The 23,319-nt window shown below is 44.3% G+C and overlaps 1 protein-coding gene across 1 annotated transcript in view; it reads left to right on the top strand.

Moving 5' to 3' along the window:
- Positions 1 to 23,319, top strand: part of LOC120045650 (echinoderm microtubule-associated protein-like 6) — an 84,503-nt gene that overhangs the window by 18,561 nt on the left and 42,623 nt on the right. Inside the window, exons 2-7 of the mRNA XM_038990568.1 lie at positions 5,540 to 5,699; positions 7,596 to 7,694; positions 8,496 to 8,564; positions 9,616 to 9,801; positions 10,182 to 10,317; positions 22,624 to 22,825. Of these exons, the coding sequence (XP_038846496.1) occupies positions 5,540 to 5,699; positions 7,596 to 7,694; positions 8,496 to 8,564; positions 9,616 to 9,801; positions 10,182 to 10,317; positions 22,624 to 22,825 (852 nt within the window). The remainder of the gene's footprint in view (positions 1 to 5,539; positions 5,700 to 7,595; positions 7,695 to 8,495; positions 8,565 to 9,615; positions 9,802 to 10,181; positions 10,318 to 22,623; positions 22,826 to 23,319) is intronic.

Here is a 23,319-nt window from a genome sequence, read left to right as displayed (position 1 = left end):
GACATGATTTAGAAAGAAACACACCTGTCTATATAAGGACCCACAGTTGACAGTGCATGTCTGAGCAGAAACTGTACCACGAAGTCCAAGGAACTGTCTGTTAGATAGAATTGTGATAAAGCATATATCTGGGGAAGGGTATAAAACAACTTCTAGAGTGTTTCCAAGAGCATAGTGGTCTCATTGGGAAATTGAAAAAATATGTAACTGCCCAGACTCTGCCTAGAGCTGGCCATCTGACCAAACTGAGCAACTGGGCAAGAAGGACCTTGGTCAGGGAGTTGACCAAGAACCGGATGGCCACTCTGACAGAACTACAGAGTTCCTTGGCTGAGATGGGAGAACCTGCCAGAAGGACAACCGTCGACTACAGCACTTCACCAATCTGGGCTTATGGGAGAGTGGCCAGATGAAAGCCACTCCTGAGAAAAATGCACATGATAGCACACCTGGAGTTTGAAAAAAGGGCGCATGAAAAACTCTGAGATCATAAGGCAAAAGATTCTGTGGTCTGATGAAACAAAAATGTAACACTTTGGCCTGAATGCAAAGTGCTATGTCTGGAGAAAACCAGGCACAGCTCATTACCCATCTACCATAAAAGCATGGTGGTGGCAGCATCATGTTATGGGGATGCTTTTCAGCGGAAGGGACTGGGAGACTGGTAAGGATAGAGAGAACAATGAATGGAGCCAAATACATGCAAATCTTTGAGAACCTGCTTCAGAATGCACACAACCTTAGACTTGGGGCGAAGATTTACATTCCAACAGAAAGTCCTTGAGTGGCCAAGCCAAAGTCCAGATTTGAATCTCATTGAAAATCTGTGAAAAGACTTGAAGGATTTGTTCACCGCCACTCTCCCATCTAACTTAACAGAGCTTGAGAAAATCTGCAAGGAAGAAAATGCCAAATGCAGATGTGCAAAACTGATACAGACATACCCAAGATGATTCAAAGCTGTAGTCACAGCCAAAGGTGCTTCTACAAAGTATTGAGATTTATGAGATATTTCTGAATTTCATTTTTAATACATTTGCACAAATTTCTAAAAACATGTTCTCAATTCGTCATTATGAGGTATTGTGTGGAAATAGGTGGAAAAAAATATGTAATCCATTTTGAATTCAGGGTGTAATGCAACAAAATGTGGAATAAGTGAAGGGGTATGAATACCTTCACCCTACCCTTCTTCAATTTATCACAATATTGTGTTCTTAACAGAAAACAGTATGCTACATAAGGATATATTTTGTAGGACATTTTGTTGGTTGAGGATGGTTTGCTCATGTGTAGGTGAGGTTTGTTGTGTACGTCTGCTGATATTTCACCTCTAGTTAGACTTTCATTCTTAATCTTGATTCCTGTGTCCTTGGCTGTCCAGTTGTCAAGGCAACCATGCTGTCAGCAGGTTGGTTGTTGTTAGTGAATTGTGTGTTAGATCAGACATATTGGCTCACATTAGCTCATACTGTTCACATATGGCGCCGGCGGGCATTGGACTTTTTATTTTTACACATTTATTGAAAATGAAATACAAAAATATTACATTTACATACATTGCATTACCAAAGTATTCAGACCCCTTGACTTTTTCCACATTTAGTTACGTTACAGCCTTATTCTAAAATTGATGAAATATTTTTTTTCCTCATCAATCTACACATAATACCCCATAACGACAAAGCAAAAACAGCTTTATACATTTTTTTGCAAATTTATAGCAAAACAACAACCCAGAAATACCTTATTTACATAAGTATTCAGACCATTTGCTATGCAATTTGAAATTGAGCTCCTGTTTCCATTGATCATCCTTGAGATGTTTCTACAACTTGTTTAGAGTAAGTTGAATTGATTGGACATGGTTTCGAAAAGGCACACACCTGTCTATATAAGGTCCCACAGTTGGCAGTGCATGTCAGAGCAAAAACCAAGCCATGAGGTCGAAGGAATTGTCCGTAGAGCTCCCAGACAGGATTGTGTCGAGACACAGATCTGGGGAAGGGTACCAAAAAATGTCTACAGCATTGAAGGTCCCCAAGAACATAGTGGCTTCCATCATTCTTAAATTGAAGAACTTTCGAACCACCAAGACTCTTCCTAGAGCTGGCTGCCTGGCCATACTGAGCAATCGGGGGAGAAGGGCCTTGGTCAGAGAGGTGACCAAGAACCTGATGGCCACTCCGACAGAGCTCCTGAGTTCCTCTGTGGAGATGGGAGAACCTTCCAGAAGGACAGCCATCTCTGCAGCACTCCACCAATCAGGCCTTTATGGTAGAGTGGCCAGACGGAAGCCTTTCCTCAGTAAAAGGAACATGACAGCCCGCTTGGAGTTTGTCAAAAGGCACCTAAAAGGCTTTCAGACCATGAGAAATAAGATTCTATGTCTGATGAAACCAAGATCGAACTCTTTGGCCTGAATGCCAAGCGTCACGTCTGGAGGAAACCTGGCTCCATCCATACGGTGAAGCATGGTGGTGGCAGCATCATGCTGTGGGAATATTTTTCAGCTGCAGGGACTTGGAGACTAGTCAGGATCAAGGGAAAGATTAATGGAGCAATGTACAGAGAGATCCTTGATGAAAACCTGCTCCAGAGCATTCGGGACCTCAGACTTGGGCGAAGGTTCACATTCCAACAGGACAACGACCTAAAGCACACAGCCAAGACAACGTAGGAGTGGCTTCAGGACAAGTCTCTGAATGTCCTTGAGTGGCCCAGTCAGAGCCCAGACTTGAACCCGATCGAACATCTCTGGAGAGACCTGAAAATAGCTGTGCAGCGACATTCCCCATCTAACCTGACAGAGCTTGAGAGGATCTGCAGAGAATAATTGGAGAAACTCTCCATATACAGGTGTGCCAAGCTTATAGTGTCATACCCAAGAAGACTTGAGGCTGTAATCGTTTCCAAAGGTGCTTCAACGAAGTACTGGGGAAAGGGTCTGAATTCTTATGTAAATGAGATATTTATGTTTTTTTATTTTTAATACATTTGCTAAAATTTCTAAAAACTCTTTTTGCTTTGTCGTTATGGGGTATTGTGTTTAGATTAATGAGGGGGAAAAAACGATTTAATCAATTTTAGAGTAAGGCTGTAAAGTAACAAAATGTGGAAAAAGTCAAGGGGTCTGAATACTTTCCGAATGCACTGTAACCATTTACACCCCTTTCTGGGTACGTTTCTCAGAGCTTTCCACACCTGGATTGTGCAATATTTTCCCATTATTCATTTCAAAATTCTTCAAGCTCTGTCGAATTGGTTGTTGATCATTGCTAGACAACCATTTTAAGGTCTTGTCGTAGATTTTCAAGTAGATTTAAGTCAAAACTGTAACTCTGCATCTCAGGAACATTCACTGTCTTCTTGGTTTGCAACTCCAGTGTAGATTTGGCCTTGTGTTTTAGGTTACGGTCCTGCTGAAAGGTAAATTAGTCTCCCAGTGTCTGGTGGAAAGCCGACTGAAGCAAGTTTTCCTCTAGGATTTTGCCTGTGCTTAGCCACCACAATGACCAAACATAACACTTTGTATTCAGGACAAAAAGTTAATTGCTTTGCCTCATTTTTTTTTAAATATCCCTTTATTGTGGCAGCAGTGATGCCTGGCTCTGATTTCCTTCCCCTGGGGAACTCCCTGTGCCACTGCAGAGGAGAGGAGTGTCACATTACTGTTTGTTTGTGTGACGGGAGTCCGATACTGCAGTCCGGTCCCACTGGGACTGACTCTGTGTCCTTCACTAGCATTTTGAATAATGCATTAGTACAATAAATGATCTCATCAATGATATAATTTGTATGCATAATGATTTTACATATGTTATTTTATGGAGTGAAAAAAATACAAGTTGGTATCTCTTTAAAATACATATTTTTCTTTCTGGCTCATGTTGTTTATGTAATCTAACCACTGGTAAAGGCATAGTGTACATACTTATCAAAGAATGTATTGAAAACCGCACAGTACTGTATGCATAACATTAAATACCCCGAACACATTCATCATGATTGTAGCTGTCAATAAATCAGAAGGTTCATCCTTCAGTGACAGTACAGTCACAGTACAGTGAGTTCCTCTCAGGCTGGCTGGGCTGCCATCACACACTGCATGAATGGAGCATCTTCTGATGCATCTCTTCACGTGCACTCCCTCTGCTCCTGCTCCTGACCCTGGCAACCCAACAGCCCATTGAAACACATGAGCCGGCAAATCTGCCCTCATGTCGTAGTCTCTCCATCTCCATCAGCTAGCGTTGCACTTCTGCTCATCCCCATGTGCTATATTAGGGCCAGCTGGGATGTTGACTGTCTGGGAATGCATGCTTCCATACTGTGTGGGAAACCTCCCGACAGTCAGCTGAGTAGAGCTGAACTCTCTCTCTCTCTCATTCTGTCTTTCTCTCACTCAAATTGCATGAGGATTTCTCCATTTCTCCCCCTACCTCCATTGCTTTTCTCACAGCCTTTATTTATCCCTTCTTCCTCCCTCTCTACTTCCTCATTCTCTCCTCTGCTGAGCCTCAGCTCCAGGCAGAGCTCCAAGCCCAGATTTACAGCCATGAGCTTCATGCAGAAAGAGGCTTTGAGATGAAAGAGTCTGAGACAGTCAGACTGAGCACAGAGAGAGAGAGAAAGATATTCACGGACTGAGAAAGCGTTGAAAGAGAAAGAGAAAGCAAGACATGCAAATGTGCTTTGCAGTGTGTATTACCATGTCTGCTTTGTAGTGTATACTACCATGTGTGCTTTGTAGTGTGTACTACCATGTCTGCTTTGTAGTGTCAGGTTATTTCTCTTGATAGAAATTGTAATTTTACACCCATTTTTACGATTGGACTATTTTCAATGCCAAGGCTCGGTTTGGTAGGCTACCGCTTGTCCTCTGTACGGTGTCCATGGTCAAGGTCACAGAGGGCTCACCGTGTTGAGCGGAACTGAGCACGCTATTCTCCCCAGTCCATTGGTGGTGTGATGATCCCTGACCCTGTGTGGCTGATGCAACTAACACACTAATGTCTGACGCTCGGGCAGGCCCCAGTAATGATGCCATTAACCTCATGTATTTATAGAACACCGGGGCACCTTTCATAAAGGAGCACAATGACCTGTGGGTACTCTTCAGCAGGACCCTTCTCTCCCTAGAGAGAGAAAGAGAGATGAAGATATAAAGAGAGAGGGGTGGCAGAGAGAGAAAGGGGGAAAGAGAGAGGGGAGATAGAGAGAGAGATAATGAGGAACATGTGGAGAGAGGGAAGGATAGAGAGAAAGATGGAGAAAGGGAACGAGGGAGGCAGGTTGGCGCCTGGAGCTACCAATGACCCACTGTGGTGTCTGTAACCTATGAGTTTCAGATTGTACACATATGGCTGAAAATGGTTATCGACAAAGTATCAAACACTGTGTATACTGACATGATTATTAATGTCAACAATGAGTCAAGCACATGGTTTAACCAGAAAGAGCAACAGGTTATATACATATTTAATCCACATTTCTTGCGTTGGTATTTCCTGTTATGTCTCCTCTCCTGTTTCTCCAGCCTTGCCGTTCATCCTGAGAGGTCACTGGTGGCAACAGGTCAGGTGGGGAAGGAGCCCTACATCTGTGTGTGGGACACCTTCACTGTACAGACCATCTCTATCCTCAAGGACGGACACTCCCATGGGGTGGCCTGCCTGGCTTTCAGCGCAGATGGACAGGTGAGACACAAACCCGCACACACCACCTCATGCCCGCAAGCTTCCACGACGTACACACACACACACACACACACACACACACACACACACACACACACACACACACACACACACACACACACACACACACACACACACACACACACACACAGCCAAGCACGCACCACTTCACACACACACTTCACCTCACGCATACAGGCACACATGCACACCTCTCATCCACCTTTTCTCTGAGTGGATGGGTTCCTGTACTATCACCCTATTACCAAGGCAAATCTGTTTGATGATCTGAGTCTGACTGAAAAACAACAATACTCTGACACACAGCAATGTGAATGCTCCATCATTTGCGAGATTGAAGGGTCATAATTAATAGATTTCTCCTAATTATATCATATGTAAATGTGCCTTATATCTCACATAGCATATAGCCATGGGAATGGTATTGTTGTGGTGGGTTGCTGAGAAGTGAAGCCTACTGGGTAACTGTGCAGGCTGGGGATGATATACGGCTCTGCCATGAATCATGATGGCCCATGTTTACTGGGGGGAATGCTGGGACAGCACCAGTCTCCTATGACCTTTAGCTTGATGTATGGGGCTCCATGAGAGTCTCCTACAGCAGCAGCAGCCTGTTGACGTCCCCCATACAAGACCAGTAGGCTACACCCAGGAAAGATGGAAGGGGAAAGGGAGGGGATGGAGGGAGGGAAGGAAGGGCAGGAAGGAAGGAGGAATGGCTGCTGTTGTCATTGCCTTCATTGTGGTTTTGGAGTTGACAAATGCAATGCCACGTCAGAGGAGGCTGCGGCTGGTGAAGAATGTGTCTGGGATGGAGAGGGAGGGGGAGGAAGAGGAAGGGTGGGTGAGGAGAGCCATGGCTAATGCTACCAGGACTAATGCAACAAGTCTTATCACCTCCTGCCACTGGCCACCAGTCTACATTACTGCTACACTGTAATGAAGACCAACCAGGGAGGGGCAGTAAACAAGGTTTACCTCAGACCCTTAGTCAATCATAAAGACATTTAGGCCTTATCATTTTATTAGCTCCATTCTGAAATGCATTAGATGGCTGTTTTCTTGGAAACCCCTGTGGGCAGAGCGGGTAAACAACTCTGGGTGATGTCATATAACACAGATGGATGTCTTGTTTGGTTGGGATTTAAATGGGTTTGTGGATGAATGGTTGTGGCAAACCACAAATATGACAAAACATGTTTTCCTGAAGAAAAGAGAATGTATTCTCTATCACTGAAATGTATTGATTAATGGAAACACACATTACCGTTTCATTGTAAAGTCAACAGCACATTAGGTCAACTAACATTTGGCATTCATCTCCTCTCTTTTGTACTCAGTAGAATGGCCCATACTTATTTTATATTGGAGCATCAAATCTGAAATATCCCTACATTTAGGTCTAATTTATTTTCTATCTAATGTTTCATTGTCATCCCAATATTCACCCGGAGACAGTTGTCCAAATGTTCCTAAAGGCCTAGCTCCTTTGTCTAAGTCATAAAATGGGTAATTAACAATTAACTCGCTGAATGGTAATTGACGCCAGACTAATTGGAAACAATTTGCATTCCTTTCCTTTCTACAGCCAGTGTGATAAAATACAGAAGGCTTTTTAGATAGTGCTGTTTTAAGGTCTTATTGTATTATCTGCAAATGTCTGCACTGCCTGTGAACTGCGTCTCTGCAGCTGTCACATAGAACAATTCTGTCATATGTCCCGTCATAGAAATGAATTGATTATGAAAATATGACTATTTGCCTCCATTTACAGTACATTCATTAAGATTTATTCATCTTCATCCATTGAATAGAAACAGTCTCTCTCCTTTATTTGCAGATTAATGAATAGTTTCCACTTTTTCTAATTTTCAGCGGCTGGCTTCTGTGGGGCTGGATGCCAAAAATACAGTGTCTGTTTGGGACTGGAAGAAAGGAAAGGTTCTGGCCACTGCGACAGGACATTCAGACAGGGTAAGCGTTTGTGTGTGCTGTGTGCATGTTGGCGTTTGGGTGTGTGTGTTGTGTATTGATTCAGTTGTAGTGAGTACACATGTGAGTACACAGTGTGTGTGTTGTGTATTGATTCAGTTGTAGTGAGTACACATGTGAGTACACAGTGTGTGTGTTGTGTATTGATTCAGTTGTAGTGAGTACACATGTGAGTACACAGTGTGTGTGTTGTGTATTGATTCAGTTGTAGTGAGTACACATGTGAGTACACAGTGTGTGTGTTGTGTATTGATTCAGTTGTAGTGAGTACACATGTGAGTACACAGTGTGTGTGTTGTGTATTGATTCAGTTGTAGTGAGTACACATGTGAGTACACAGTGTGTGTGTTGTGTATTGATTCAGTTGTAGTGAGTACACATGTGAGTACACAGTGTGTGTGTTGTGTATTGATTCAGGTGCAGTGAGTACACATGTGAGTACACAGTGTGTGTGTTGTGTATTGATTCAGGTGTAGTGAGTACACATGTGAGTACACAGTGTGTGTGTTGTGTATTGATTCAGGTGTAGTGAGTACACATGTGAGTACACAGTGTGTGTGTTGTGTATTGATTCAGGTGTAGTGAGTACACATGTGAGTACACAGTGTGTGTGTTGTGTATTGATTCAGGTGTAGTGAGTACACATGTGAGTACACAGTGTGTGTGTTGTGTATTGATTCAGTTGTAGTGAGTACACATGTGAGTACACAGTGTGTGTGCGACATGACTCTCTGTGTGAAGGAGAGGAAATGTATGTGTGTTAATGGCTTGGCTGTCTTTCAGATCTTCGATATATCTTGGGATCCCTTTCAGCAGAACCGGCTGGTGAGCTGTGGGGTAAAGCACATAAAGGTGAGCTTCACAATAACAACACAGTATGCTCTGTGCTGTCCAGTCAGTCCATACATTACCTTTGAGCCAAGTTCAAAAATAACATATGAGGAGCTATCAATGTTGAGATGGGTTACCCTGACCCAGTGCAGCCGGCATCAGTCTATTCAAGTTATTTAACATGTAATACGTTTATATGGTTGTTGTTAAAAGCTGCTTTTGGAACAACCTCATAAACAATATGACATGTTGTCAGTGGAGGAGTAAGTAGGCGCTATCAGATATTCTAGCAGTAGAATGAGAAAGTGGTGTTAGGGGGACTGGGGCATATTGTTTTCAATGGGTACGCGTGAAGAGCAGTTGGAGGACGCCAGTTTCTATTCAGTCAAAAGCAGTAATCTGTTCTGTCATTCCCCTCCGGAAGGGCTGTCTCCTACTGTACACACAAGCACACAAACACACACACACACGCACAAAAAAACACACAACACTGAACTTACAGAAGAGCTCTCAGTTTACAATAAATATGTAAATACATATGCCTCACAAACAGTAGCAATGGACAATCGGTTTTCTTGTTGTTTTGTTTGTATATATATATCAATATATTTATGTATATCCAGTTATGGTATGAGAACTAAATAGTTGAGCCTATTGTGCCTTTTGGCCATAAAACAGCTTTCATGGACAGGGAATCTTCTTAACTGACCGCTGTGAGCTTTATTAGAAATAAGCCCCATGCTATCAACCCTGAGGTGATCAGGCTGGCAAATGAACAGTCGTGATTTAGAGCAACGGTTCTCCAAACGCACTGTGACAGCAGCTGATCTCTGAGCTCATGTTCTCTCTCTCTACCCTCTATCCTTTCCTGTCATTATCCACCTTATGTTCTTTTTTCTTTCCTCTCTCTACCTCTCCTCCCATTGTCTTTTTTATCCACTTTTCTCTTCACCTCTCTAATTATCTTGCTTGGCCTTTCCTTCCCCTACCTATGCCTACTTGCACATCTCTCTCATTTCCTGTCTCATCTCTCCTTCTTCTTTCACTCGCTTCCCCCTCTCCATGTCTCTAGTTCTGGGCTCTCTGTGGCAATGCGTTGACGCCCAAACGGGGGATATTCGGGAAGACGGGGGATCTACAGACCATTTTGTGTGTGGCATCAGCTAAAGATGATGTCACATACTCTGGGGCATTGAATGGGGATATCTACGTGTGGAAAGGACTGAACCTTTTACGCACGGTGCAAGCCGCTCATGGAGTGAGTGAAATATGTCACTCTAATTCTCAAGACCCATTGATTGTACACTTCCAGACATCCAAACACCCGCTCCAGCTAAACCCCATCCCTCTCATGCCTATAATCGCTTACACCCTACACTGAAGCAACTCAATTCCTCTTACTCAATTCCCCTTCCCTCCCTCTGCATCCCTACCCTGAAACCTTCTTTGTAAATCTCTAAGGCCTTTAAAAGCATTGAAAATAATGATTTTGCCCCCTTTTTGTGTCTCCAATACGGAAATAGACTTATGACCCACATTCCTATTGAAATCATATTCCTTTCCAAGTACCTTTTTCTATGCACAGAACAGTTTGATAATCCCCCTGCCGATGACTAAAGTTGACTGCACTGTGTGTAGGCTGGGATCTTCAGCATGTATGCCTGTGAGGAGGGCTTCGCCACGGGGGGACGTGACGGTTGTGTCAGGCTTTGGGATCTGGACTTCAAGCCTATCACCAAGATCGACCTTCGGGAGGCTGAGCAGGGGTATAAAGGTAGGCCTCAGGAACCTGGTTTTACTACCAGCTCTTGGTGATAATATATAATGGTTCTAATTAAAAAGCCAATTGCATAAGCTAATGATGCTAAAGTTAGTGCAAGACTTACAAACAACGAGGCTTTAAAGTCAATGGCCTCATGAAAAGTTGCAATTTATTTGGGGTATTTCTTTCTGGTATTCACCTCTTTCTTGCATGCTTGTCAAAATGTGCTTATGCAGTTTGTAACCCCGACTGCATACAGATGAAATGTGATATGTCCATGTTGGTTCGCTCTACCTGTGATGCATGATCATACAGTAACATATCGCAATATTATTTTGGACGATATTATACTGAACAAAAATATAAACACAACATGTAAAGTGTTTTATGAGTTGAAATAAAAAATCCCCGATATTTTCCAAACGCACAAATAGTTTATTTCTCTCAAATGTTGTGCACAAATTTGTTTCCATCCCTGTTAGTGAGCATTTCTACTTTGCCAAGATAATCCATCCACCTGATAGGTGTGGCATATCAAGATTAAACAGCATAATCATTAAACATGTGCCACTTGTGCTGGGGACCAGAAAAGGCCACTCTAAAATGTGCGGTTTTGTCACACAACACAATGCCACAGATGTCTCAAGTTTTGAGCGAGCGTGCAATTGCATGCTGACTGCAGGAATGTCCACTAGAGATGTTGCCAGAAAATGTAATGTTCATTTCTCTACCATAAGCTGCCTCCAACGTCGTTTTAGAAAATTTGGCAGTACATCCAACCGGCCTCATAACCGCAAAACCATGTGTAACCATGCCAGCCCAGGACCTCCACATCAGCCATCTTCATCTGCGGGATGGTCTGAGACCAGCCACTCTGAAATCTGATGAAACTGTGGGTGTACACAACCAAATACTTTCTGCACAAACTATCACAAACCATCTAAGGGAAGCTCTACTGCGTGCCTCATCGTCCTCACCAGGGTCTTGACCTGACTGCAGTTTGGCATCGTAACTGACGTCAGTGGCAAATGCTCACCTTCAATAGCCACTGGCATGCTGGAGAAGTGTGCTCTTCACGGATGAATCCCGGTTTCAACTGTACCAGGCAGATGGCAGGCAGCGTGTATGGCATTGTGTGGGTGAGCGGTTTACTGTTGTCATAGTTCTGGGGTTATGGTATGGGCAGGCATAAGCTACGGACAACGAACACAATTATAGAATAGAAAAAATCGCAATACATGTCGTATCGGCATCTATGTATCGTGACAATATCGTATCGTGAGCTCCCTGGCAATTTCCAGCCCTATTCTGTATTCGATACTTTAACTGATACAGACAGGAGCAGGTGTGAAGGTAGCATGGGGCTAAATGGCTGGTGAGTGTTAGCCCTCTCATCAATTAAACAAACAATCTAAGCTGTGTGCATTTGCAGGCCGGCCCTTCACATGCTCGTGGGGGACGTCAGAGTAACACGGGGCCACAGCTGATCAAACCGTGTCATAGTCTGCATGTTTGTGCTTGTCCCTGGGGTATGATGGGTAATTAGGGTAGCTGGGTGATGGAGAGACAGAGGATGAGAGGCACGTCCTTATGAGGAGATCCATCTAAGCACACAGGGTTGTGTGTGCACTGTGCTGTCTATGGATTTAAGGGTCAGAGTCCACGCTTCTGTTGCAGAGGTGTGTGAGTAGGTCGATCCAGACACTGATGTATTTGTACAGGGGTTAAAATACTGTAACCAGGGATAATGTGTAGTTCACTTCAGTCAGTGTGTTTGTGCTGCCTAATAGAGGCCGATGTGTGTTTAGCTCATTGAGAGCCCTGCCATGATGATTTATTAGCCTGGCCCTGTGGATGTATCATTGACATCTGTTGACTTGGAACAGATACAGAGGACAGAGAGAGACCGACAGAGAGAGAGACCGCTAAGATCAAATATGCCACTCATCCATTTCCATTCATCTGAGCCAGAGCAGGCCATGTTAGTCCAATCAGACAGAGAAACAAAAGATGGTTATATTCTAGGGGCCTGAGAGAGTCTGACTGTGAGGTATGGATAAAACAGAATAGAGAAGTTAAGATAGCAAAAAAAAATCTAAACCTTTGACAGATGACATTTAGTAAACTCCCCTTCTTCATAGCATTATCATGTGGATTCCTTTTGCTCTATGCCTCCTGTTAAATTGAGGAAACCATCAGTGGCACATGTATAATCAATGAGGTTCTTCTCTCTTTCCTTCCTCTGCTCCTCTGTTCTCCTCTCATTCTCTGTTCTGAGCAGTGGCTGCCTGGCTGTCTGTGTGTCACGTTCCTGACCTTATTTTCCTTTGTTTAGCTGTGTTTAGTTGGTCAGGACGTGAGCTGGGTGGGCAGTCTATGTTATGTGTTTCTATGTTTAGGTTCATTTGTTAATTAGCCTTATATGGTTCTCAATCAGGGGCAGGTGTTTGACGTTTCCTCTGATTGAGAACCATATTAAGGTAGGCTGCTCACACCGTTTGTTTGTGGGTGATTGTTGCTGTGTCTGTGTCTGTGTCTGTTGCACCACACGGTACTGTTTCGTTTCGTCTGTTTGTGCGTTCATTATTTTATGTTCACAAGTTCAGGTCTGTTAACGTCATTTATTGTTTTGTAGTTTGTTTAAGAGTTTTTTTCGTCTTTCTGTAAATAAATCATTATGTCATCATACCTCGCTGCATATTGGTCCGATCCTTGTTCCTCCTCAGACGAGGAGGAGAACGAACGTCACAGAATCACCCACCAACCAAGGACCAAGCAGCGGTGGAAAAAGCAGCAGCAGCGCACGAAGGAGGAATGGACATGGGAGGACGTTTTGGACGGCAAGGGTTGCTACACATGGGAGGAAATCCTGGCTGGAAAAGATCGCCTCCCATGGGAACAGCTGGAGGCAGTTAGGAGAGCAGAGGCAACCGGAGAGAGGAACCTGCGTTATGAAGGTACGCGGCTAGCACGGAAGCCTGTGAGTCAAGCCCAAAGATTTCTTGGGGGGGGGGTCTAAAGAGTAGTGTGGCGAAGTCAGGTAGGAGACCTGCGCCCACTTCCCGATTTTACCGTGGAGAGCGAGAGTACGGGCAGACACCGTGTTATGCGGTAAAGCGCACGGTGTCTCCTGTACGTGTGCATAGCCCGGTGCGGGTTATTCCACCTCCCCGCACTGGTAGGGCTAGATTGGGCATTGAGCCAGGTGCCATGAAGCCGGCTCAACGCGTCTGGTCTCCAGTGCGTCTCCTCGGGCCGGCATACATGGCACCAGCCTTACGCATGGTGTCCCCGGTTCGCCAACACAGCCCAGTGCGGGTTATTCCACCTCCCCGCACTGGTCGGGCTACGGGGAGCATACAACCAGTTAAGGTTGGGCAGGCTCGGTGCTCAAGGGAGCCAGTACGCCTGCACGGTCCGGTATATCCGGCGCCACCTCCCCGCCCCAGCCCAGTACCACCAGTGCCAACACCACGCACCAGGCTTCCTGTGCGTCTCCAGAGCCCTGTTCCTCCTCCACGCACTAGCCCTATGGTGCGTGTCCTTAGCCCGGTACCTCCAATTCCGGCACTACGCACCAGGCCTACAGTGCGCCTCAGCCGGCCAGAGTCTGCCGTCTGCCCAGCGGCGCCTGAACTGCCCGTCTGCCCAACGCCGTCTGAGCTGTCCGTCTGCCAAGCGCCGCCTGCGCTGCCCGTCTGTACTGAGCCTTCAAAGCCGCCCGTCTGTCCTGAGCCTTCAAAGCCGCCCGTCTGTCCTGAGCCTTCAGAGCCGCCCGTCTGTCCTGAGCCTTCAAAGCTGCCCGTCTGTCCTGAGCCTTCAGAGCCGCCCGCCAGACAGGAGCCGCTAGAGCCGTCCGCCAGACAGGAGCCGCTAGAGCCGTCCGCCAGACAGGAGCCGCTAGAGCCGTCCGCCAGACAGGAGCCGCTAGAGCCGTCTGCCAGACAGGAGCCGCTAGAGCCTTCCGCCAGATAGGAGCCGCTAGAGCCTTCCGCCAGACAGGAGCAGCCAGAGCCTTCCGCCAGACTGGAGCAGCCAGAGCCTTCCGCCAGACAGGAGCAGCCTGAGCCTTCCGCCAGCCATGAGCAGCCAGAGCCGCCCGCCAGCCATGAGCAGCCAGAGCCGCCCGCCAGCCATGAGCAGCCAGAGCCGCCCGCCAGCCATGAGCAGCCAGAGCCGCCCGCCAGCCATGAGCAGCCAGAGCCGCCCGCCAGCCATGAGCAGCCAGAGCCGTCAGCCAGCCATGAGCAGCCAGAGCCGTCAGCCAGCCATGAGCAGCCAGAGCCGTCAGCCAGCCATGACCAGCCAGAGCCGTCAGCAAACCATGACCAGCCAGAGCCATTAGACAGTCCGGAGCTGCCCCTCAGTCCGGAGGTGCCCCTCAGTCCGGAGCTGCCCCTCAGTCCGGAGCTGCCCCTTAGTCCGGTGCTGTCCCTTAATCCAGGTGGGTTAATTTGGAGGGTGGCTACGGAGGCTACGGAAGCGGGGATTGACTATGGTGGGGTGGGGACAACGTCCAGAGCCAGAGCCGCCACCGTGGACAGATGCCCACCCAGAACCTCCCCTATAGGTTCAGTTTTGCGGCCGGAGTCCGCATCTTGGGGGGGGGGGGGGGGGTACTGTCACGTTCCTGACCTTATTTTCCTTTGTTTAGCTGTGTTTAGTTGGTCAGGACGTGAGCTGGGTGGGCAGTCTATGTTATGTGTTTCTATGTTTAGGTTCATTTGTTAATTAGCCTTATATGGTTCTCAATCAGGGGCAGGTGTTTGATGTTTCCTCTGATTGAGAACCATATTAAGGTAGGCTGTTCACACCGTTTGTTTGTGGGTGATTGTTGCTGTGTCTGTGTCTGTTGCACCACACGGTACTGTTTCGTTTCGTCCGTTCTTTCCTGTTCGTGCGTTCATTGTTTTATGTTCACAAGTTCAGGTCTGTTAACGTCGTTTATTGTTTTGTAGTTTGTTTAAGAGTTTTTCCGTCTTCGTCTTTCTGTAAATAAATCATTATGTCATCATACCTCGCTGCATATTGGTCCGATCCTTGTTCCTCCTCAGACGAGGAGGAGAACGAACGTTACACTGTGGTTAAAGCAGAGAAAAGCTCTGTGGAGCATACTAATATCTGAAAGCCCCACAGACACCATGTACACCCTGGGATTAGATAATGGCATTGTTGGGTGTTTGTTGGCCAGTCAAAGTATTGTAACCAGTGGCAATTTTAACATGTAAATGTTGGTGGAGCAAAAACATTTTTTTTAAAGCCACTACACATCACTACACAACACTAAACAATACACTACTCTCTGTTCATCATGTATGCATAGTCACTTTAACCATATCTACATGTACATACTACCTCAATCAGCCTGACTAACCGGTGTCTGTATGTAGCCTTGCTACTTCTATAGCCTCGCTACTGTATATAGCCTGTCTTTTACTGTTGTTTTATTTCTTTACCTACCTATTGTTCACCTAATACCTTTTTTTCACTATTGGTTAGAGCCTGTAAGTAAGCATTTCACTGTAAGGTCTACACCTGTTGTATTCGGTGCACGTGACAAATAAACTTTGATTTGATTAATAACAGTATATTGGTGCCCACAAACTGTTAGGGCCTACATAAAGCTGTCCCAACAGCAGTCTCAACACCTTACCACTGCTACACCTGGCTATCAGCGGAGCCTTGTCTTGTAGCGAAATAGTTCATTCAGCCTCATTTACAGCCTTTAAAAAAACATTGCTGATATGGCTGACTTGCTTAATCAAAATGTGGTTTCTACTGACAATTGAGATGTACAAACAATGGCAGAAGGGAACTACGAGCGGATAAGAGGCAATACGTAATTTGGATTAAGACATTAATGAGAGTGCTAGGACAGACGTAGTCAATACAACAATTTGGTATTTGGTATTTAATTAGGATCCCCATTAGCTGTTGCAAAAGCAGCAGCTACTCTTCCTGGGGTCAACACAAAACATGAAACATAATACAGAATGACATAATAAGGAACATCAATAGACAAGAACACCTCAAGGACAGAACTACATTAAAGAAAATGTAAAAGGCACATGTAGCCTACATATCAATGCATACACACAAACTATCTAGGTCAAATAGGGGAGAGGCGTTGTGCCGTGAGGTGTTGCTTTATCTCTTTTTTTAACCTGTCTGGCCGAGGCGTTCCGCTAGCGGAACTCCTCCCACATTCCACTGAAAAGGCAGAGCGCGAAATTCAAAAAATATTTTTTAGAAATATTTAACTTTCACACATTAACAAGTCCAATACAGCAAATGAAAGATACACATCTTGTGAATCCAGTCAACATGTCCGATTTTTTAAAATGTTTTACAGCGAAAACAGCACGTATATTTATGTTAGCTCACCACCAAATACAAAGAAGGACAGACATTTTTCACAGCACAGGTAGCATGCACAAAGCCAACCTAACTAACCAAGAACCAACCAAACTAACCAAGAAACAACTTCATCAGATGACAGTCTTATAACATGTTACACAATAAATCTATGTTTTGTTCGAAAAATGTGCATATTTGAGGTATAAATCAGTTTTACATTGCAGCTACCATCACAGCTACCGTCAAAAATAGCACCGAAGCAGCCAGAGTAATTATAGAGACCAACGTGGAATACCTAAATACTCATCATAAAACATTTCTGAAAAATGCATCGTGTACAGCAAATGAAAGACAAGCATCTTGTGAATCCAGCCAATATTTCAGATTTTTTAAGTGTTTTACAGCGAAAACACAATATAGCATTATATTAGCTTACTACAATAGCCTACCACACTTCCGCATTCATTCATCAAGGCACGTTAGCGATAGCAATAGGCACGTTAGCGTTAGCGAATAAACCAGCAAAAGATATTATTTTCACTAACCTTCATAAACCTTCCTCAGATGACAGTCCTATGACATCAGGTTATACATACACTTATGTTTTGTTCGAAAATGTGCATATTTAGAGCTGAAATCAGTGGTTATCCATTATGCTAACGTAGCTTCTTTTTCCCAGAATGTGCGGATATTTCTATTAGACTCTCACCTATTCTGACCAAATAGCTATTCATAAACATTACAAAAAAATACATGTTGTATAGGAAATGATAGATACACTAGTTCTTAATGCAATCGCAGTGTTATAATTCTAAAAATATCTTCATTACGACATAAGGCTTATGTTATAGCGAGAGAATGGCCAAAACCTGGGCGCAAAACTACTAGTATACAGTTCGACAGATATATGAAATAGCATCACAAAATGGGTCCTACTTTTGGTGATCTTCCATCAGAATGTTGGACAAGGGGTCCTTTGTCCAGAACAGTCGTTGTTTGGATTTAGAACATCGTTTTTCCCTCTTGAATTAGCAAGCACACTGGCCAAGTGGCACGAAGCTCTTCTTTCTGAACAAAGGCACACAACGCAACACGCCTAACGTCCCGAATAAATTTCAAAAATCTAATAAAACTATATTGAAAAAACATACTTTACGATGATATTGTGACATGTATCAAATAAAATCAAAGCCGGAGATAGTAGTCGCCTATAACGACGGCTTTTCAGAAGGCAATTCCAGGTCCATCTTCGCGCTTTCCAGAAAACAGGAAATGGATGACTCGTCGTGCCAAGAGGATATATTCCACCTCAGACCAAGATAAACACTTCATTTCTTCTCTCACTTCATCTTGACATCTAGGGGAAGGTGTATGGCGTGCATGTATACTCATACGTATCATGCCCATTTATAGGCAGGCCCTTGAACAGAGCATCATTTTCAGACTTTCCACTTCCTGGTCAGAAAGTGTGCTGCCAAATGAGTTCTGTTTTACTCACAGACAAAATTCAAACGGTTTTAGAAACTAGAGAGTGTTTTCTATCCAATAGTAATAATAATATGCATATTGTACGAGCAAGAATAGAGTACGAGGCCGTTTAAATTGGGCACGATTTTCCCCCAAAGTGTAAATAGCGCCCTCTATCCTCAACAGGTTTTAAACCCGGTGTGCTGTTAATTTGAGCAATATGAGATAGGAAGTTCCATGCAATTAGGGCTCCATATAATACTGTACGCTTTCTTGAATTTGTTCTGGATTTGGGGACTGTGAAAAGACCCCTGGTGGCATGTCTGGTGGGATAAGTGTGTGTGTCAGAGCTGTGTGTAAGTTGACTATGCAAACAATTTGGGATTTTTTACACATTAATGTTTCTTATAAAAAGAAGTGATGCAGTCAGTCTCTCCTCAACTCTTAGCGAAGAGAGACTGGCATGCATAGTATTTATATGAACCCTCTGATTACAATTAAGAGCAAAACGTGCCGCTCTATTTGTTCAGCACTTTTGAAATGTACAGCGACAGAATTCAGAACAATGGCCGTTCTTACAGTATTCTCTCTGTACATCAACTCAGAACCGTAGGATAAATAAAGGGGGCATATAAGCAGACAATGATGATTACAATATTCAATGATTACATTTCTCTAAAACAGGCTATAGGCTACATGTGCACCACCAAGTCAGAACAGCAGGCTAAATTAAGAGGGGAAAGGGACCAAATTATTAGGGTGAGGCACATGGGCTACTAACATCTTACTACATAACATACACGTAGTATTACTTTCTTAGCTAGAGTATACATATCTCCCTGGCATATAACATAATTTATGCAGCAGCATACAAGACATTTTTGGACTCACCTTGTTGTGCTGTGCTCACTTGAATAGGAAGGTGGCGCGGCGGTCCTTCATGGACAAATTTTGTCATCAAACTTTGTCATCAAAGTCTGGCATTCTCTGGATTTATGGTGCTTTCAAGACAACTGGGAACTCGGGAAAAAACAAGGTTGAATCATGATTAAGTCAGTGATCTTCAGGTCAGAGCTCTAGAAAGAGGCCAGAGTTCCCGACTTGCAATTCCGAGTTGGATGGACGTTCAAAACATATTTTCAGAGTTCCCAGTTGTCTTGAACTCACTGAAGTCAGATTTCTAATTTCTGAGTTTCCAGTTGTTTTGAGCGTGGCAGAAGTCATGCTGGATTGACAGCATGGCCAATGTTTAATGTTTTTAAGCTTTTTCAGACTTGGGACCACATACCTACTCCACTGAGTAGCAGACCAGTGATTGCTTTGTGATGCTTGCAGTTAGCAACTGATTCCTTCTAAATTACTCACTGTTGAATTTGCGATTTCCAACTTGTTGTGTAGTGTTTATGTCCAATGGCCAATGAGCACCAATAGATTTCTCTTCATTATTTCTCTTCATATGACAAGGATTAAAAAGCATTTGCCAGTAGATTGTCTACTTGATTCATGATGACTTGTGAAAGTATGATGTTGATATAAACAGTCAAATCAAAGCTGCTGTAGATATAACATGATTTGACATCATTTTATCTGTGGCCAATGACCTTGAGACTTCTTGGATGGACACTTCTAATGTAACTCTATGGTAGCACTCAAGGGGCTTGAATTTTCGAGCTCTACCCTTAGATTTGCCAGGGACATAGTGTCCCCATGAGTGACAGAACACTGAGCCAATCACGGCGCAGCTAGAGAACATTACCCAATCACGGCGCAACTAGAGAACATTACCAACCGCTATGCTCCGTATTTTCCGCTGGCTGCCCACCACCACAGAAATCACTGAGCTAGGCTGAAACACCTGCATTTTGGAGCTGCCTTACTCAAGAAAGCAAAAAAGACCAAGTTTGTACGCAGCTTTATTAACTCTATTATTTATTTATTTACATTGTTTGCAAAGTGATATGTGACCCGTATTAATGTCAAAATAACATGCAAAACAGGCAACCCATCTTTTCCAAACACAAGTCAATCAAATGTCTTTATAATTGTCACGCCCTGACCTTAGAGAGCCTTTTTATTTCTCTATTTGGTTAGGTCGGGGTGTGATTAGGGTGAGCATTCTAGTTTTTCTATTTCTTTGTTGGCCGGGTATGGTTCCCAATCAGAGGCAGCTGTCTATCGTTGTCTCTGATTGGGGATCATACTTAGGCAGCCTTTAGTGGGATCTTGTTTGTGTGTAGTTGCGTTCTGCACTGCATGTAGCTTCACGTTCGGTTGTAGTTTATTGTTTTTTTTTAGTGTTCATCAAATAAAATGATGTACTTGGTCTGATTCTTCCGTCAACGAACGTGACAATAATGCCCTTTTTACAGTGCTACACAGAAACCCAGCCTAAAACTCCAAACAGCAAGCAATGCAAATGTAGAAGCACGGTGGCTAGGAAAAACTCCCTAGAAAGGCAGACACTTAGTAAGAAACCTAGAGAGGAACCAGGCTCTGAGGGGTTGCCAGTCCTCTTCTGGCTGTGCCGGGTAGAAATTATAAGAGTACATGGCCATTTAAAGCCAGATTGTTCTTCAAGATGTTCAAACGTTCATAGATGACCAGCAGGGTCAGTACCTCAGGAGTAAATGTCTGTTGGCTTTTCATAGCCGAGCATTCAGAGGTCAAGACAGCAGATGCGGTAAAGAGAGAGAGAGTCAATAGCAGCAGGTCCGGGACACGGAAGCATGTCCGGTGAACAGGTCAGGGTTCCCTAGCCGCAGTCAGAACAGTTGAAACTGGAGCAGCAGCACGACCAGGTGGCCTGGGGACAGCCAGGAGTCATCAAGCCAGGTAGTCCTGAGGCATGATCCTAGGGCTCAGGTCCTCCGGGAGGGGAGGGAGAGAGAGAGAATTAAATTCACACAGGACACCTGATAAGACAGGAGAATTACACCAGATGTAACAGACTGACCTTAGCCCCCCGGCACATAGACTATTGCAGCATAGAATTTGAGACAGGGGTGGGTCGGGGGAGACTGTGGCCCCATCCGACGATACCCCCAGACAGGGCAAACCAGGCAGCATATAACACCACCCACTTTGCCAAAGCACAGCACCCACACCACTAGAGGGATATCAACAGACCACCAACTTAGTACCATGAGACAAGGCTGAGTATATCCCACGAAGATCTCCTCCACCGGATAGGCAGATAATTCCATAAAAATGTAGCTCTATAGGAGAAAGCCCTGCCTCCAGCTGATTGCTTAGATATTCTAGGGACAATAAGAAGGCCTGCGTCTTGTGACCGTAGTGTACGTGTAGGTATGTACAGCAGGACCAAATCTGAGAAATTAGTAGACATGCCAAAAACCTTCGTAACAGCTTGTGGCTCTAGATTAGAAAGTGCTCCCAATGATTTTTGTATCCTCCGTGTTAAGGGATTTCCTACTTCTGTTCTTGAAAGTTTTGAGTCCCAGTGAAGGTTTGATTCCTAACTATGGATCAGTTTTAGTGAGAGTAAATCTGAAATAAGAATCCACATTAATTACTTTTTAGAAACGGTTTTTCCCCCAGGGTGTCAAAGCTGAAGTGTATTGTGCAGCCAATTAACTCTAGTTCATGTTACTCCGGTTGCCAGGGATTCTGTCCATACACACAGATTATGAGACTGGTTTCGGTTGCCAGGTATTTCGTTAGCCTATACAGATGTAGGATCTTAATTGATCACTTTTGTAGTGTATTTGAGTTTTAAAAAGGCTTCTAAAATTTGTAATTGCCATTTTGAAATTTCAGACTTGATTTGCCCTAACAAAACATTTATCAACCCCTACAAAAATGTACATTAATTGTAATTCACATAATAATTCACATTACCTGTTGCTACAGGATTATTTTCCTGCTGTAGCAAACTGGCTAAAATTAAGATCCTACATCTGTATATTGGCTGTAGCTGGTTTCTGGTTGCCATGTATTTTTATATATATTTTTCATATCGTGTGATGTTAGTGAGGTGTTGTTTTAGGAAGAGCCTGAGGATTTGTAGCTGTGCTTTTCCTGACTGAGTTAGAGACTATTTATGTATTAATTTAGTATTAATGAGGGGCATTGGGTGATGTCTTGCTGATGTCTTGTTGCTTGAAATGCCTTCACTGTAGCAGCTCAATCTGTTCCTCCCTCTAGAGTTGTCTACTTCATTTCTCTCCCCTGAAATGAAAGTCTACCTGTATTAGTCACACATCACTCTGTGAAAAACATGCCACCTGAAAGTTGTCTGAACGTAATAGTTTCTATCTCTGGATTGAAGTGTAATACACAATGAAATGGATTAGATGCTACCCTTCATCACCTGCTGAAGAACGGGTGTGATTGTATTCAATCCCCTTTTGTTTTACATGACAGCGCATTCATTATTTGCGGTGTCTTTCTCATCCGCTGTCTCTCTCTATCCCTCTTTCTTTTTTTCTCTCCCTCCATCCCTCCCCCTCCCTCTTCCCTCTCTTTCTCTCTAAGGGCTGTCTATTCGTAGTGTGTGTTGGAGGGCAGACCGCATCCTGGCGGGGACGCAGGACAGTGAGATCTTTGAGGTGATGGTTCGGGACAGAGACAAGCCTCTGCTCATCATGCAGGGTCACTGTGAGGGAGAGCTCTGGGCTCTGGACGTCCACCCCAAGAAACCGCTTGCTGTGACCGGCAGTGATGACCGATCTGTACGGTCAGTCTTAACTCCAGCAGTAATTTAGCTCGTACATCAGCTCCCTCAGAAGCATCTTTACACTAACATCTTTATAGACCCAGTAGTTATCATCAGAGCTTTCTTCCCTAATTTATCCTTTCTCAGTTTACCCAGGCCACCATCCCTGTTCATTCTATTTTAATGTACCACTTCATCCAGACTTTTCATCTTAATTACATACACTCAGTGAACCCTGACCAGCAGTACTACTCGTCCTTCTTGGTTCACTGGTTCTCCTCTCCTTCAGACAGCCCTTAGTTTGTCAGACACTGTTCTACACATTTCTAACCGGGACAGTTCTAGCCCAGAGTTCAGCGCTAGCTATAGAAAAGTCACAGTGCCAGCCTGTGCAGGGGACAGATACTTGATAATGACGCCACACAACCCCTTTCTACCAGGAGAGACAGAGTTCTCTGTGGGCCTGGTAACACTTTATTTTAACGGTCCCTAATAAACCATACATTAATCATTAC

This window comes from Salvelinus namaycush, chromosome 4, assembly GCF_016432855.1.
Source record: "Salvelinus namaycush isolate Seneca chromosome 4, SaNama_1.0, whole genome shotgun sequence".
Taxonomy (NCBI): domain Eukaryota; kingdom Metazoa; phylum Chordata; class Actinopteri; order Salmoniformes; family Salmonidae; genus Salvelinus; species Salvelinus namaycush.
Note: the sequence above shows the minus strand (reverse complement) of the source record. Positions and strands in the feature narration are given on the sequence as shown.